This window comes from Centruroides vittatus, unplaced genomic scaffold (genome assembly GCF_030686945.1).
Source record: "Centruroides vittatus isolate TY-2023 unplaced genomic scaffold, ASM3068694v2 scaffold_576, whole genome shotgun sequence".
In the NCBI taxonomy this organism is placed as follows: Eukaryota; Metazoa; Arthropoda; class Arachnida; order Scorpiones; family Buthidae; genus Centruroides; species Centruroides vittatus.
The window spans coordinates 2,822,484-2,841,803 of NW_027122713.1; the positions used below are offsets into that span (position 1 = coordinate 2,822,484).

A 19,320-nucleotide genomic window follows, 5' to 3' on the forward strand; every position below is an offset into this window, starting at 1 on the left:
ATTACATGAAAAAATACACGCATTTAAAAGTGTTCGGGGTGCACCTGCGCCCCGTGCGCCTAACGCAGGGTTCCAGATACAGTACTGTAATTATTAATATTTTTATACAGAAGTTTTAATTATTAAAAATAATTGAATATCTAGATTTATCTTCTAACGGAAGAAATTCCTCTTATTTCTGTGTTAAAAAAAAGTCAATTAACATAAAAATATGAACACGACCTGACTAAGCAACCATTTTATTATGTGCGTGTGTGTTTTTTAATAATAGTTACAAACTTCTAAACTAATTACCGGTACATGTAAATATCACTGCTAAACCTTTAATTTCCGGTAAGATACAATATACACGATTGTGTATCGTATCTTACCGGAAATTAAATGTTTAGCGTGATATTAATAAGAGTTATGAATATGTTAAAAAGCCCCAACATTTTTTAAGAATAAGTAAAAATTATTTAATTATTCATCTGACTGGTCATGCCGTTGCATAATCTAACTCTACTGTTGACCACGTGTCTGTCTAGGAGTGTTACGTACACATGTTGCCAACTGAAACACGTGTGCTTAATGTATTTGTTGATGTAACTTGTCGGCGTGTTACAGAGTATTGGAGTAGATTGCAACATTAGTGGAAATTACGATTCAGCGGTATTTTCATGGAAACGTGATCAGAACGACTAGCAGATAAGAAGAAATATAATACGTATACTACAAGTATATTAATGACAAGTTATTTCACAAATAATAATGGAAGTGTTATATGATAGCGAAGTTAATATATTACACTTGTCGGTAAATGAAATTCATACAGTAATGGATAAAGTAGTAGCAAGCATTATATTTAAAGCCGAATTTATTTTTTAGGACGAAGTTTTGCATTATCTGTTCTCGTTTCTAAATCAAGAACAACGCCTTTGTGTTTCACGTGTTTGTAAAAGATTTAATAGAGTTGCAAATGATAAAATATATTGGAAACATAAGTTGCTAGAAGGTATTGGAGTGTGGAATGTCAGCATAATTGATGATAAAGAGAATTTTTTAGAATATCTTTACATTTTGAGAAAACACAGATCGATTATAAAAGCTGTGGTTTGGAATCCAAGTAAATCAGATAAGACACTGTGAGTAATATTGCCTCTACTATATAGAATATGTTTACACTTCTTATGACAAAAGTGTTTTAATGGAGCAGGAGGTTAAAGTGTACCTAGTAACCCAATGGTGGCGTTTTGGTTAGGTTAACTATGTTTTTAGTAGACGTTTCCTTTTTTTTCTCTTGTTCAAGAACTACCGTGAATCAATAACTAGTGACGTGAAACACTGGGCGGCCTGCCGGCGGCTCCCCTCCGGGAGGAGTCCATCAGGAGCACGAACAGTCGGAAGTGCTGCCATTGGGGTTACCTAGGTACACTTTAACCAAGCAGGATAGCTTACCAAAAAAATATGAGAGCTCATGTATTAGATGTTCGTCACTAGGAACATCTAATACATGATATGAAAACAAAGCAAAATTATTTAGGAAACAAAAAATATCAAATCTATTGCTATGTTTTCTCTCCTTTCCTTGGAAGTTGATGGGCAGCATACTTTCCTAACATTTCCTTCTCGTAGCCTGCTATTTAATTACACTGCTGTTTTCCTTGATCAGACAAATATGATTTAGATCTTCTTTCTAGTTTTTCCTTAACTTCTTCAACATCTATGGTAAACAGTTTGAATGTTCACATACCAAACATTCTAATTTACACTCTACCCATTTCTTATTTTCAGTTTTTCATATTACTGTAGTGATTTATTATGATACTGATACAGTGGCGTGCCGTCATTGGAAGTGGTGGAAGCGCCGCTTCCACACTTCCAATGACCTTCCCTTGTAGTTTCTAAAATATAAATTTTCATATTTTAACGTACTTTGAATTAATTAATATTTTATTATAACTGCATTATGTATCTTATTACAAATTTCTATACTACATGTGGAAAAAAACAATAAGATTGCTATTGTATATTCGAATGTCAGTGGCGGAATGGAAGCGCTTACGAAACAGCTTCCACAGCGAGAATAACAGAATGATGTAAAGCAGCCAGAGGGCATTGGTGCATGCACTTTACAGAGCACCAACCTCACCCAGTTTAGCTGGTGGAAGTGACACATGTGTAACACTTCCAACAATTTTATCTCTTAGCTCCCTACCAGTGGCTATCTGACTAAGTGAATTGTTTAAGATTTAAAAAGTAAAGAGTATTCAATGTTATTTTATGTACGTTTTTCACAAAGTTATATTTAATTATAATTTTCTTTTAATTATACTGTAATTATATTGACAGATTTTCAGACATAAAATCTTTAGAATTTTTATCACTTTTAGATGTTAATAATTTTAATATTATGTAAAACAACTTTTCCAAGCATGTTTTAATTCTTTAAATTAAGTAAATTTTATGGGAAATTTTTTGATTTATCTAAATTACGTAGTGAATCGCAATATTTATATTCGTGTCCAGACTGTATTGACAAGTAACTCTCAGACGTAAAAAGTATTATAATTAATGACGATCCGAACAAAGACGTACTGAAAGAATTCTATGATTTAATGTCATTCATTTTTACGGTACCATCTACCAGTGTGTCTGCTGAGTGCAGTTTTTCGACCACGAAGCAAATTCATACGTTGGCCAGGAACACTCGGTCGGAGGAAAAATTGTCACTAGCATTGCTTTCGATAGAAAAAGAGCTTTTAAATACGTTGATGGAGTTGACTACCAGTGACTTTTATGATAAAGTAATTAACGACTTTGCGGAAAAAATAGCCAAATAGAGTTTGTTTATTAGAAATTAAAAAAAAAGTTTTTCTATCATTGTTTGTATCGTATCAATTTGTATTATGTATGTTTTATTTGTATTTTAGAACTAAAATACATAAATTGTTTATTTTTGTCATTTCTGGTATTTGTTTAAAACTTTTATGGAAATGTCATGTACCGGACAGGTCTGACCCGTTACAAAAGATGCGAAAAAACAGTTAATTTAGAGAAAAATTTATTAGTTTAAAAAACATAGGTAAAAGTCGTTTGTAGTCGGACACCCATTGTTTATATCAAACTGCCAGGCAGAAACCATAAATCGTGGAAGGAAGTCGTCCTATGATTGGTGGAAGATCGAATTCGTCTTTGATTTTGACTTTTCTCTGGCTCCAAGTAAGAGTCTCATTATGTTTAGTAACCAGGGACCAACCACTCGGGAAGCGTGATTGAGGGAGAACGACCAATCAAAATGGATGAAAGAAAGAACGGAGATTGATATAATCCCTGACAATCGAAGACACCTTGCACTCGGTTAACGTTCCAAATAACCATAACGCCGTGTGTCAACGTGCAAAAGAAGGAAAAAAAAAACAATTTCTCATCTATTGTGCCAACCTGTAACCCGTGCCACTTCGGACTTAGACCGTGTCCCTGACGCCAACAGAGGAAGTCTCCCCGTGCCCTACAGACTTGTCAACGCCATTGTCCTGGGGCCATCTTCGATCGACCATCAAAGAACCACATCGACACCCAGGATGTCTGAACAGCTGATTGTCCTAAAGTAAACTATTTTGTACATAGTATATGTTTCTTTTTTATCGGTTTTTGTCAGGTACATCTTTTCTGCCACTACGCACATACGAATGGATCCTAGGCCATCACTGACGCGCAATTAACTGATTGCCCCTGGAAGTCGGTTTTCTACAGAAACACAGCTTCCCTATCGTCAAATGTCACAGCATGCCACTGTACTGATATAACTGCAGTGCCCTGGATCAGGAATTTTCAGGACACCAGTCAAGAATCAAAACTGAAACTCGATAAAAATGGTGCTGTATGGGGAAACTTACAGGTAAGCTGATGAAGGAGGGATAGGAAAGATGTAATACCCAGAAGTGATTCATTCTACAATGCACTTAATAATAAAACAACAAAGATTTATTTTAAGCAAGGGCAACTATTACTGCACGTTACAATCGTAAAAATTACATCTAAGTTAGTAGAGAGTATATACTACAGTTGCAAATTCAGTCTGTTCGGGCATAATATTACAAAAAATTATTGTGAAAATGATTAAGAAATAGTATGAAACTTGGAAGAGTTTCAACAAAACCTATCCATGCTTAATTTTGTGAGAGAGTTTATGTACAGTTTATAATCAACCATCAGCCAAGTTAATTGGACAGAATTAATTTGGCTGATGGTTGGTTGATTATTAATACATTGGGTTCTTGGGATGTTTATATTATATACAGTTTGCAAGGAGTGAATGATACCTTATAATGTTTCTTGAGAGTAGGTTCCTTCCTTGTTTCTTTTCCTGGATATACCTGACAATAGTCACCATAAGACAGTTCTGGTGATATAGACACAACAGAGAGCTGAGGCAATGGGTTCTTCCTGGGCAGGTGATGAGAGGATGAACCTGATGTCAAACTTGACTCAAGACTCGAACTTCCTCTATCTCCTTCAAACTCCACCTGACCTTTTGTCATCTTCCCTTTTCTCGTTCTTCTTCCACTTTCTGGACATACCTAAATTTGGTAAAATTGGATAGTAGAGAGTGCAATTATTGTCCATTTCCAGATTTCTTTTGTTGACTTTCTGGGGTGTGAGCAGTCGTTTGAGGAAGATGTTTCATTTTGAAAGAAAGTATTATCAAGAGAGAAAATCTCATGAACTTGTTGATTTCTATGATTTTTAGCTTTGTTAATCTTTTAATTTAAATTCAAATTTTAAATTTTAGAAATAATAGCCTGGGTCTAACAATTATTACATATCTGAAGGTTATTTACAGTAGTTTCTCTGGCAGATGACTTGTGATGCCTCCCCTCTGCTGAGGACAATATGTTAGAATTGTATTACTGAGAGTTTTCACTTTATGATATTGTTTTGTGTTGTGATATCTTGAAAAGATAATGTGCTGGATTCCTGTTTCTTCTCATCACAATAAAGTAATAAATATACATCAAGAATAACTCTCTGAAAGAAAATCAAATGAGCTTCTCTTCCTGATCCAGTTTAAATTTAAACAAATTTTAGTAATCTTTATGTATAAATTATTTGTGATGAATATTGCATCTGTTTATTTTCTTGTAATCAGAGAGACAGATTTGAGTGCCAGTTTGTTTCCTAACTTTCAATTACAGTGTTCTATTTCTGAATAACTGTTCCTGATGAGTTTCCACTACACAAAAATACATGAACTTTTTGAAGCTCCATTAATTAATTTTTGTTATAATTTTATTATTTCAGAGTGTTGTTGAAGAAGAGATTATATATGGGAAAGGTGGATGGGAAGCACAGTAGGGGGAAACCAAGAAAGTGTTGGTTGGAGTAAGTGGATGAGTATCTGAAAGAACATAAGGTGTTGAGTTAGAAAGAGAATGTGAAGAAGTGTGTCTGAAAGAAAGGTGGTGTGGAGAAAGTTGCTGAATGGATTTTTTTTGTAAGATTGTAGTCTTCTTTTACCTGCTGCTCACCCTTTTTGGATTATGAGTGTGGGGATATGTATGTAGGCTGTTTTTTTTTTCAACCTGATGGTTCATAAAAAAAAAAAAAAAAAAAAAGACAAATTCATTGTGTTATTTACTTATTACCAAAAGTTAGGTACAAACATGGTTACTTTTCGACATAATCACTGAAGATTAAGGCATTTGTCATAACTGTGGTCAAGCTTTTCCATTCCCTCTTCATAGAACATTGCCGCCAATGACTTGAGATGAGCCCTAATGTTGTTTTGAAGATCATAATTAGACTGAAACCTCTGCCCTCCTAGCCACTTTTTCTGTTCAGGAAAGAGGTGAAAGTTGCTCAGTGCTAAATCGGGGCTATACGCTGGGTGTTTAAAGGTGGTGAAGACTTCCACCCAGCTTGGAACTTTTTAATGTGTGAAGACTTCCACCTCTTTCCTGAATTGAAAATGTGGCTAGCAGGGTAGAGGTTTGAGACTAATGACGATCTTCAAAACAATGTTATTAAGTCCATCTCAATTTACTGGCGGCAACATTCTATGACAAGGGAATGGAAAAGCTCATTCACAGATATGACAAATTCCTCAATCTTCATGATGATTATGTAGAAAAGTAACCATGTTTGTACCTAACTTTTGGTAATAAATTCATTTTGTTATTTACCCTTGTCTTTGTTTTATTGACCGTCGGAGGTTGAAAAAAACCACCCTTGTATGTATGATCTTTTATAATTTTGACTGTTTTTTAATACTAATAAAGAAGTATTTTGCCCTGCATTTCATGCCATAATGTGTCATTCTTGGTGAGAACTTTATACTTTGCTTCAAAAATAATAATGTAAAAACAATATAAGAGTAAAATATAACACAAATATTGCTTTACTGGAGCATAAAACTTAAACAATTCAAATTTGGGCCATTTGGATGTTCATCCATCATCAGAAAATGCCTAAGAAAGTTAAATTTAATTAAGAATATGATATTTTCATTAGTCATTTTACTTTATATTTGAATAGTTACATAAGGAAATATAAAAATCGGGAGGGGAAAAACTACTAAAACCTTCCTTAATTTTAAAATTCAGATTTAAACTTTTTACTTAAGATTAAATGATTATTGATTTTCAAAAGTGTTGAAAAATTTTATTTGAAAAGCATTATTAAACTGTTAATATCTTCTATGGAGGCAAATTAATCTTTATAATTTTTAAACACTATTTCATGTAATCAGTTCAACAATTTTTCATGCATATACTGTTATCATTCATTTTAAATTAACAAAAAGGAATTTTACAAAGCTTTAAAATTTATCTAATTATTAAGTTAAATTTCATAGAAAAATCTAGTTATTGAATTGGCTTGAATGAAAGAAAGATTTCTTGCAAAATTTGATGAATTTTGTTAGAAAAATAAGAATTTTATGTACAGGGTGTCTCAGAAATGTACCAACAAACTTTTAGAGGAGGTAGATAACATCTAAAGGAATGAGAATTGCATAGGAACCCATAACTGGAAATATCAGGGGAAAGTGGTAGTAGAGGTAGAAGATCTGAAAAGGCACAAGACATTATGTCCAATAAATGTTTCACATTAATCACTTAGTACAAATGGTGTACCAGTTCATAATGTTACAACAGATGCTCAAAGTTTCCACCATCAGATGCAATGCATGCTTGACACAGATGGAGTGTTGATTGCCGAACATGTTTGAACACACTGGGAGTTTCTTTGATTGTAGCAGCAGTGCAGACGAGTCTTGTCACGAGATCCATTTCAAACTCCACAGGCGAGTCATATACCATTGCCTTGAGGGCCCCCCACAGAAAGAAGTCAAGGCTTGATAAATCAGGTGAGCTGGACCAGGAAACCAGTCCATCATGGCCAATCCATCAATGCGGGAAAGACCTGTGCATGAACATCCATTCCATAATGGGGAGGTGCCCCAACATGTTGGAACCACATGTGTCTCACATTTGCTGCAACATCTTCAAGTAAGGCCAGTAGAACCTGTTCCAGAAAGATCAGATATTTTGTGGTGGTCATGCAGGATGTAAAAGGTATGGCTGCCTATTGACTTATAGTGATGTTTCCAGTTGTGGGTTCCTATGCAATTCTCATTCCTTTAGATGTTTTCTACCTCCCCTAAAAGTTTGTCGGTACATTTTTCATTTTTGAGACACCCTGTAGATGACATATTTTCTCCCATCAAATGAATAATATAACTGTTTTTTCCCATAATAGTTGGTCTGTGTTTATTTTCAGATTTGTAGATAAGTTCCAGCTTATTCTTCCTCTTTTGTTGCAAAAATACTCAAAATTCAGAGTTGTTTTATCAGAACAGAAATAAATCAGATTGCTCGAGCATATTTATGCAGGGGTCACTCTGGAAAGTTAAAAAAAAAAAAAAAAAAGAAATCGCCAACCATTTCGCCAGTTTTACTTTTTTTTTTTTTTTTTGCCACTTCAAATTATTTATTGCCACCAGTTTTAGCATCTTCAGCTTCAAAGTTCAGCTGTCAAAATAAAAAATATTATTTTATTTAATTATTATTTTTTTCATAATAAAAATAATTAATAATTTAGCAGTATTCCCTAAATTAAATTGACAAATCAGTAGTAAATTTAAAAATAAATTATTTTTTATATCCATGGATAACTAGATTTTTTTGTTTTTAACATTTTTACCTATTGAAACTTAATAATTCTTGTACCAATAAGTTTTAATTTTTATAATTAATGTAGTCTGAACATCAGTAACATTTTAAATACAGCCAGGCTGTTTTAATTTTATATTGGTTAATTTTCAATGCTATTTCCTTATGTCTCACTTTTTTTGGACCACCGGTATAGTGCCTACCAGAGTAAACATGTGCATAGAATGCACACTGTAGGGTGTAGGGGTAGTGAAAATATTTAGAGGGGGTCTTCAAAATTGAACTGCATTTGGGACCTCTCAAGTCCTAAATCTGCCACTGAATGGATGCCATTAACAGGATTTATTGCTATTTTTTACATATAATTATAATGACAAATGATCAAAGTGATATTGATATAAATGCCTGATCTGTCACAAATCTGTCAGACATTAGTAGCAAAGTCACAAATTCCTGTGGCACTTCTGACATCTCCTAATTAAAATTTCTGAAATCAAAAGGACCAATACGCTCCACTTTTATGATCTGTGTTCATGCTGAAAATCAAGATCAAACAAGCATTTGCCCTTTTTTATCTGTATGAAATTTCTATTCTCAGTGAATTTTCCATAAATGTTAGTTATTTGTTTTTAACTTTTAGAAGGGGATAAAAACTTGTAAGACAACTTATTTCCCAAATGAACTGCTGGTTTATTATTATATTAAATTACAGTGTATCTTGTACATCACTTCATTTTATTTAGCAGGAAATAATATGTTTAAATATTAAAATTATTTTATTTCTAGTTTTGTCATGTGTAGTCCCAGAGCTAACTTGAAAAGAAGGCATTTGAATTTTAAGACTCAGCTAACTCAATCTGCTCAACCAACTTCAACTGTTTCAAAATTCTTTTCACTGTTTAGCAAACTGACTTCTGAACCTGAACGTAAAGAATACCCAAAATGCTTAATGTTTGGTCCTGGTCTAGAAACATCTGGATTAAGTTGTATTGCTAGGAAAATTATTAGTAGTCATTCTAGTATGTTTAATTGTGTTGGTATGCAGAATGGTAAGTTCTCATTTATTATTAAATTGTTTAAAATATTGTATATACAATTAAATCTTGATATAGCATCAGACTGTAAAGCCCCAATGAATACTTATTAAAAGTTAAAAGATCTGTTCATAACTCTTTTTAACCCATATCTCCTAATAAGTGGATGGAATAGTATATATACAAAAAACCAGAAAATTCAGAGAAAATTAAATTTTTAAATTAGATAATGTTTATCTTGAAACCCTTTAATAGTGTGCCTCCTGTGCAAGCCATAACATTCCATATATATGAATCAGTAGATATATGAGGTAAAATAAACCAAATCTTTGTGAACATTTCACAACACCAATTTCAAAGCAAGCATCTTCTGCAGCTGTATATTTCCCTCAACATCTATACCACTTGTCAAAGCAGTCTTAGTAGAAATCTTTTGCAATGGGCTTTTGTCACTGCAGCTTGCACATTTGGCTTTAATCAGTTGTTACTTGTTCAAGAATATGTAACAAAGGACATAACAATGTTTCTTTCATGTCTTTATTCCCTTGATCTTTCCCTGCAAACATTTTACCTCTTCCTACAATGAAAGAGATGCAAGTTTCAATTGGCTGCAGAAGTTGAAGCCAGTGATGAAAGTCTATAAAGCAGTGTTTCCCAACCTTTTTTGTGCTATGCCCCACCTAAGCCTTTCTAAAATTCTTATGCCTCCCAACATATACGTTGAACTCTTTTGGAAGGTCTCGCATTGTCTTGTTCGTTGAAGTTTTTCTTGCACTTAATTGCCACACTGTTTTATTGTAACCACGATAAAACCCAATCCTTTCGTCAAAGTCTTTTGCACTTTCCAGTCATTGCCAAACGTGACCTGGAACACAACAACTCACTTCTGGGCAAAGAATGTCCTTTCTCCTCTTTCACCAGCCTCAGGGCCTTGTTCATCTCTTTGTTCTCAGTGGTTCCCAGAATTGTTAATCCCACCCCAAGGGAAAAGGGTTATAAAGGGAAGTTCTAGAAGGAAAGGGAAACAAAGAACAAATAAAATTAAAACTAACTTAAATCGATATTTACAATAAATATGGCATACAGCGGCTATATGGTTAGCTTAAACTCTGGATGAGTCCATTTTCGAATTGCCCCCCTTAACAATCAAATTGCCCCTCTGTAGGGTGTGGGTCCCACGTTGGGAAACACTACTATAAAGCATATAGGACTTTTGACAAGTGTTATGAATGTTGGCAGAAGTTTCTAAGAGCTTATATTGAAAATAAGAGCTCTTAGGTGAGGTAAGAATTTCTGCATGTTGTGTAATAAAACATGTGTTAAAAGTGCAGTTTATTTTTGATTCTACGAGTATGATTTTGCATTTCAAGCATTATAACCAAATCACAACTTTCAAACTCACAAAGTTATACTTACCTGTAGATATTATTGTAATATATTTTTTTATTGCAAATAATCATTAGATCAACAATGTATCTATAAATTAGTTTAATATAATTTTTGTATTTCATTATTGTTATTATTTGTATTAATTTTGTTGTTTCAGTTCTTTAGTTTATCACCATACTTAATTTAGTAAATACATATCAGTGGTTTATCTGCATAATTGTTAATAAATTATGAAGTGATTTTGTTGATTTATAATTAAATTATAATAATAAAGATTAATCTGGTTGGTAAGAAGCATTAGACGTTATTACTTCCAGGTAAATATGAAATACATGCTTACCACTGATTTTCTGTTGCCATAATTCTGGATTTTTCTTAATCCAGAATTATGAAGGGAGGTCCCTTAAAATTTCCAATCACCAGTTCATTGAATAGCCACAGATAGCATTACTTGTAAAGTGCATTTGTTCAGATTGTCTACACTAGTTTTATATGATCCCTTTACTCCTGTGCAATTTTGAACTAATTTTATTTACATTTAACTCTACCTAAGGTTTTTAAAAAAGTTGAACGAATCAGGGCTGTTTCACCCTACGACCGACTGGTCCGACTCCAAGTCGTGTTGTTATGGCAACAGTATTCGGCCAACCGACTGGTCATTCCAGTCAGACAGATTTAAAAAGTTAAATATTTGTAGTTGGGTCGGAGCAGTCTGTGAGCTATAGCCAATGAGAGCTTCGAAGCTATAGCCAATCAGAGTTTGGATTTATCCAACCTACATCAAATCTATAAAATGGTGGATGGTTGATTAAAAGTGTAATATACTTTTTTCTCCCAAATTTTAAAAATTTATCAAAAAATTTATCAAAGAGGTTCATTAACTGTCTATAACGTCTGTGCTATTTATAAAACATTCCAATAGATATCGTTGCCAAAAATGAGGCCTGATGATAAATAGTAGCATATCCAGAACTACAATTTCTGGATATGAATGAAATATGTTTTAAAACAATTTGAAATGCACGATCGCTTTCCATTACTGTCATGTTTTAAGTTTACAGTGAAAAACTTACAATGATTGGCTAGTATTTTGATCTGTAACACGTGTTCCGATTGGTCCTTACGAGTTGGTCACCGACATATAATCGTACTCAGTGTGGATGCTTTTACTACTAGTTGGTCCAATCGGACTGGTCAGTCAAGTCAGTTAAAGTGTGAAACAGCCCTTAGTGGTATCAAATGTAGTAGGTGCGCTCTATTGAAAGATATATTGTCAGAATCACAAGTAAAGGCTGCCAAGGCAATTGTACAGTACATAATTGTTTCCAAATACTGTTTTGACATTCCTTGATTCTAGTGCTCAAAGATCTACATGTTCCTCCAACAATCCACTCTATTATACTGTAAATGAAGAAGAGTGGATCATCTTCCTGTTTATTGAATACCAAATTTCCAAATTTGCTTTTTCCGAATTAATTTCCAAATTTTGTTATAATTTCCAAAAATTGTTTTTTGTTTGATTTATTATGTTTCATTCTAGAACCTGAAGATGGCCATTAAATGTGATAAAAAATGTTCATTTTGTATTTCTCAGAATGTATCATCATCATTAAGTGGCAAAGCATGTATTTCATTTAATATTAATATGAATCTTCTTTCATACATAACTGCTTTCTTCCTCCTCAAATAAATCTTATTTTTTTGATAATCTTAAGAGATATGTTTAATAATTAAACTGTTGTTTTATTTTTTTTGTAATAAAATATATAATTCTCTCTCTAAATAAATATTTTCAGATGCAATTAGAGTTAAATATGAAAACGAATTGCTTGGCATATTTTTTCTCTATTCAAATACAAAGGTTCTCCGGAGACCTTTACCTGTAAGTGAGCGTCTCACTCATAACAAATTATTTTTGAAAACTGTTGAATCGTGGCAATTGATTGATCCCGCAAAAAATGCTTGCAAGAACTCAAGTGCGTTTGTATATGTTATTGATGGGAATGCTGAAATTGAAAATGTTGATGGTAAATATATATTTTCCTCCTCTATGATATTCATCATTTGTATATTAAATTATTTTATTATTTGATATACCTCAAATGATTTTCTAGTACAAGATTAATTTAATATACAGGATATATGTTTAAATTTCTATTATTTTTATATTACACATTTTCTTAATTAAAAATTTATTTTAAAAAGGTAATAAATTTTTCCAGATCCATTTCCAGATTTAACACTGATCTTAAATTACAAACTTCAAACTCATCATTATGATGGATTACAGAATGTTGATCGAAATACATTAACAAGCCAATTGTGTTTACTAGTATTGGCTCTTGTTCCAAATGAAACAAGTCCTAGACAAGACTTACAGCATATTATTGAAAGTTTAAATCTCTGGAAATATAATATTCCATGGCAGGTAAATATGTATATAATTGATAATTTTGTTGTGAAGTCATTAAGACACCATGCTTAATATTGGTAGATTTTCTGACATGATATACATGTAAATGTTATCAACATAGATTAAATTCTTCATTGCATTTGATCACTAGTATAACCAAAGAAAAGTTTACTTGTGAAGAGATGACTTGGTCAGGGCTGTATTAATCCATGGCCGGGCCTTTAGATTTTCAGATATTTTAGGCTCCCTCCAGTACTTCAATCTTTCCCCCACTACAGCTGACAGCATGATACTGGTACAGTAGATACCAGACTGCAATATGTAGTATCTCTACATAGATTTTAAGGATCTCCTGAAGAATTCTATTCACATGCATATATATATATATATATACTCATTGCCATAAAAATTAGCACACCAAGAAGGAAACTGCAAAACTTGGCATGCATATAAGTCTCAAGCAGAGGCTGTTAAATTGCATTCCTCTTGGCCTAAAAAAAGCATGCAACATCCTGTCTGTAGTTCACTTGTTGTAAAGGAACACTGTATCATTAGAGATGCCTTTACATTGCAATCAAAGATCATATGAACAAGTAACTGAGTTTGAGAAGGGAAGGATCATTGAGTTGAGAGAAGCCAGATGGTCATCTTGCCGAATAGCTCACCACCTAGGCTATTCTGACAACACTGAGGTGGTGTTGAGACCAGTGGACAAGAGAGAGCTTGCACATACAGTGGCCAGGTTCAGGATGCCCAGGGCAGACCACTAGGTTGTGTGGCATGCTTGTTGGAGGACCAGGTGGTCCTCCAACAAGCATGCACACAACCAACCACAATGTTGTCTACTATCTGGAAACAGATGGCACCATCATTACAGGCCCCTGTGTCTGTCTGTACCATTTTGAGGCACCTGGGTGAGGAACATTTGGTATTGTGGCAGCCATTATGTGTGCTGCCATTGACACCACCCACTGTTGCCTCCATTTGGAGTGGGGTCACTCTCAACAGGATTGAACTGCAATGGAATGGAATCATGTCATCCAAAGCGATGAATTTATATTGAGTTTGCACTGACGATGGCTGTGTTTATAGTGAACATCTCAATCCTGCTACACTTTGGAGTGGCACACTGTCCCACTGCCAGTGTGATGGTCTGGAGTGTCATCACCTGTGATAGCTGGTCACCTCTAGTAGTGGTCCAAGGGACCACGACAGCCCAATGGTATGTTAGTGACATCCTGTAGCCACATGTATTGCCTCTTGTGGCAGGGCTCCCAGGAGTCATTTTCCAACAGGACAATGCTCGACCACACACATCAAAGATGTCACGGGACTGCCTCTGCCACATTGCCGCACTTTCCTGGCCTGCCCGGTCCTCCAGTTTTTCACCAATTGAACATGTCTGGGATCACCTGGGATGCCAAGTCAGTCAGTCTAGGACAGGGATGGTAAACCTTATTGAGTCTGCATGTCATACTGTAAGCATACTTAGCTTTAAAGATCTTTATGCATACCAAAGTTTTAGACTTTGAATAATGACATTTAAAGAAATCAAGGGGCTTTAATTAGAATAAACATAAAAAAGCTGATTGAAAACAGGATGATCACATGATAAATTAAAAGGATGATTGAAAAAGAGAGATAATAAATTGAAATTGAATGATAAGTTACATGCCAGATGATTTCTCCTTACATGCCACAGTTTCATCACCCCTGGTCTAGGAGTTTGGCCAAACTAAAGGACTGAGATGCAGCAGGATACCATGCAACATCTGTATGTCTCCATGCTCATCCATATCACATCATGTATTGATGCTAAAGCTGGCCCAATAGAATATCTGCAGTCTCACACTAGAACCTCCTTTCATTTGTTGTTTTTCCTGCAATATATGTAGTTTTTCCTTTTGCTTTCATTTTGTATTTACTTACTTATATCACTATTACACTCGCATATGTACAATTTTCTTCAATTCTGACAACTCCTTCCTGGTGTGCTAATTTTTATGGCAATGAGTGTAATTTCCCAGGCTTTACACATGTACCTATTGTGTCTGATGATTAAAATGGTCCTGACTTGTTAATGCCATGAGCTGACTATGCTTGTTAATGCCCTACTGCATGTTGTAAGAAACACTTAAATGTTTAAAATTTGTGCTCTGGTCTTGAGAGGACATTTGAAATGCTGAATAAAAAAATTTGTGGCACCTACTGATCTTCACAAGCCACTAACTCCTGGCTTAGTCACATCTACTTGCCAGAAATAACTTAGTGAAATACAAGATGATTAAATGAAAAGTTTAACTTTTAAAGGTCACTTTTTTGTTGTTTAGATTAACTTAACAATTCATATAAATATAGATTATAAGGACTGATGCAGATAACAAGAAAGAAAACAGTCTGACCAACAATCATACAGTTTTTCTTTCATTAAAGTGAGAAGTTTATATATAACATATAATAGCTGGTTGTTTAGTTTGTGTATTCAAGTTTTATATTGTAAAGTTAGAGAACAATGATTGAAAGTGATCTGTCATTCACCCATGTTCTCTCAAATTTTGTGCCATCAACAATCATGGCACAAGATTGAGAGAACATGAGGCAAATGCACACTATTGGAAGTTGAGTGACAAATTCTACTAATGAAAAGTGTGCAGAATTAAATTTTATATCATTGATACACTTTTATAGTTTTAAATACCATACTTTCGTGGATTGACCAGCATGATGGAAACCCCAGGGTTATTGGCTTGCCAATTAAACTGCAGCTAAAAATAAAATTAACAGGCAATGGCTGGGCTGCAAATTTTAATCATATTTTTAATTTATTTAATTTAAAATATATACTCTCCACCTTAAATCAGTAGTGGTTTGCCCCTATAAATCCTATGTTTCTGTTAACAATAGTCATGCTGGTCATATATTAACTCCTTTCAGGGGAAAGTTTTGAATTGAAATAATGTTACTTCTGGTTTGCATTGGAAGTTCGTATATAGTTAATTGGAGCCGCCTGCCTCTCTGGTCTTGTCTTTCATCTATCTAACTCCATTCTTGAGATTAAGGAAAGATAGATGGACAGACCAACAGTGGAAGTTTATAGGTCTACAATTTTTTCAAATTGTAGCCCAATTGGATCTGACAAAACTAATTGTTAAATGTTAAAGAAAACATTCTTCCTTCCAAGTACAATAGAATATTATAATTTGACCAATTTACAACTGGGAAGAGATTTCTAATGATTATCTTAAGCAATGCAAATGCCCGTGGGGTTCCATGGGGCCCCACAGTTGCTCTTATTCTTCACACTTTCCTATCTTACTTCCTCTTCCACCTAACTTCTCTTTTCTAATTTCTTCCTTCCGTTTCTTTAGGGCAAAAGTCTGACATAAAGGTCAGACAGCTCTCGCTACCTTCTTTAACTCCTTGGGACTCCGGCGAATTAAATACTTTTTAATTTTAATGTAGTTAAACATAAAAACGAAAAAAAAATTATAGAAATGTGTTAATTTTGAAGAAAAAGCTTCAAAGTATAATTTCCTTTGTCTCGCCTTAGCGCGAAACTTGACACCGATGTGTCATTGTTTACACAGCTGGATGACCTTGAGAACAGCTGGTGTCGTCTTTCGCGGGACATTCTCATGAAACTCTCGGGAGGAGAAGGGTAAAAAGTAGGGTGAATACTAGATGGCGGTATATTTCTAAATATTTTTTTAAAATTACGATTTTAATTGAAATTTCCGACCCCCCCGACTTAATTAAACGTATATATAATAAAATCTATTAATTAAAAAAATTAAAAAACTATTGGATGCTGTTTTTGACATCAGAAAATAGCTTTAAATAACTTTACCGAAGTAAAATCGACGCACTAGAACTTTAGAAAGATGAATAAAGTTTTATAAAAAAATCCCATAAAAAAACCATTAAGCGTTAATTGCGTGTCATTAAAGGTTAATTAAACTCGCAATAAAATTTTTTCGCGCGGGTAAAAATTTTTCAAAAAATTTGGAGACTTAGAAAACATCCGAAAAATCAAAAAAAAAAAAAAATTTTTTTAGGGGTCCTAAAGGACCCCATTTTTTGTAACGCTATACAACTTGCCCGAGATATCTCGGGCTAAGGGCTGAACGCGTTAAGTAAAAGTAAAAGTAAAAACTGGGAAGAGTTTTTTTTACATGGTAATAAAACAATTAGCAGCAGGGAGTGGTGCAGGCTGCACCCACAATATGTGGTAAAAGTAATAGGTTTTTTCAAGATTAGGATATTAAAACTTTATCAGTCTCCAATTATAAACAAATCCGATGTCAATCTGTGAAAGTTAGGTAATTTACAGTGAGTTTCTAAAATTTGAAATGTTTATATTTTGTTTTTGGATCAAATTACAATAAAATAAGCACCAAAAAAAGCACTTTCAGCATTCCACAAGTATTTTACATTGTTAGAAAGAGAACAAAATGCAGAATTTAAACATATAACTGTAATTTTTGATGTGATGCCAATAATTTCACAATTTTAGAACAAAAATTGGCATCTGAGATGCTGCGCAACCTAACTCATTTGCCCCCTTTTTTTCCACGCACCCTTCGGAGATGTATAACCTCACCTAAACCAACATGCTGGCAATCCCCTGAGGTAAACCAGCATGCCAGTTTTTTTACATACAGAAATATCCGATTTTGTGATTTTGTATCTGGATAGACTGACATGCCAGTCAATCCGTGAAAATACAGTAGGCAAAAACTTTTGGCTAATTTTTAATTGGTAAAAATATTAGTTTGTGTCTTAATCTGTCCATAATAGGGATAATTAAGCCAGTTAAATGGTCTGTAATGTGCTGGAACTTAATTTTTTAATATTAATTAATTACAAAAGCAAATTTTAATTTTTACTGATTGATTTGTTAAAATAAAGGTTTATTCAGTCTACTTTTAATCAATATTTTTTGACTTTTTTTGCATTCAATTTTAATGTAATCTATAGATATTTAAATATAAGTGATTTTAACAGTTTAAATTCATAATTAGGTAAATAAAATACATCAAGAAACTTACATATGCAAATTTTTGTTTATCTAGATATGTCTAGTGTCCGTAGAATGCCTTAAAAATCTGTCCCTAGGATTTGATTGGATGATGGCTCATCTCAGATCTCTAAACGGTTAAATAACTGAAGAATGAATACAGTAATTTAAAACATTACAAATAAAGAATACTGAAATATAACTTATATTTATAAATGCTTGTTTAAATTATTATTATTATAAAATTTGACATTTGATATAAATAAAAAATATAATTTTTGTAAACTTATTTTTGTTTTTAAAAGTTGCATGTTCAATTTATAGCCAAAAAATTAAAATTATATATTCTTTTGCTAGTGAAAGTTTATTGTGTATGATATATTACAGGGATGGCCAACACGTAGACCGTGGTTGACTGGTTGACCACAAAGGTTTTGAAAGTAGCCTGCGAAGCTAAAGTTGAACAATTTGCTTTCACTTAAATTAATGTTTAAAAATCTTAGTCTATTATTGTAAGAATAAATTATCGAATTGTCTGTGCAACGTACCCATACTGTTTGTATTTATCCCAATGAACAATGCAAATGAATGTTAACTTTTAAATTAATTGTAGTCACAATGCATGCGTATATAAATGGCAATTGCATAAAATGGCACAAAATCATGTGCCAGACAGTAATGTGACAGCCCCTGGCTTCAATCCACTTGTTACTCCTTGTTTGTGCACTTGTATTTACTTTCAATTTTAGTTTTTTTTTATTTATTCATACAGCAAACAGAAGCAGGTATGTTAACATTTAAAACAATAATTAATAAACTATTAATATTTAACCCTATTATTTTAGAATAAATAAACCAAGTACAGGCTGGAAAAAAATAAAAACTTATTATTTATTTATCATTATTAATTATTTATTAAAATATCTATGAAAAATTTGAAAAATCCTAAAATTGTTTGCCCATATTCGTAGTCACCCACAGACTATATTTTACCGAAAAAGTAGCCCCTAAGGGATAAAAGTTTGGCCACACCTGATATATTAGAACAGTGTAATACAGGGTTGGCCAAACCTTGTCACAATAGGAGCCATATATCACCTAACAGAAATACAAGACATAGCATTCAAATAAAGAATATGACTTTTATATAGTGTGTAATAAATATATATATATTTATATATATTTATAATATGTAATAATATAGATGTGTAATAAATATATATATATTTATTACACATCTAAAATACTATGGTTATCACTATTCTACTAAATATCACTGTTAAGTTAATAATACATACATTTGGATACATGTAA

The 19,320-nt window shown here is 33.2% G+C and overlaps 1 protein-coding gene across 1 annotated transcript; it reads left to right on the top strand.

Moving 5' to 3' along the window:
• The first annotated feature begins 536 nt into the window (after positions 1-536).
• On the top strand, positions 537-18,332 carry LOC136989484 (uncharacterized). The gene is made up of 6 exons (XM_067287656.1): positions 537-795; positions 868-1,124; positions 8,940-9,202; positions 12,373-12,603; positions 12,799-13,004; positions 18,062-18,332. Exons 1-6 carry the CDS (start codon positions 751-753, stop codon positions 18,146-18,148), a joined length of 1,089 nt encoding a protein of 362 aa, XP_067143757.1. The 5' UTR covers positions 537-750; the 3' UTR covers positions 18,149-18,332.
• The last annotated feature ends 988 nt before the right edge of the window (positions 18,333-19,320 follow it).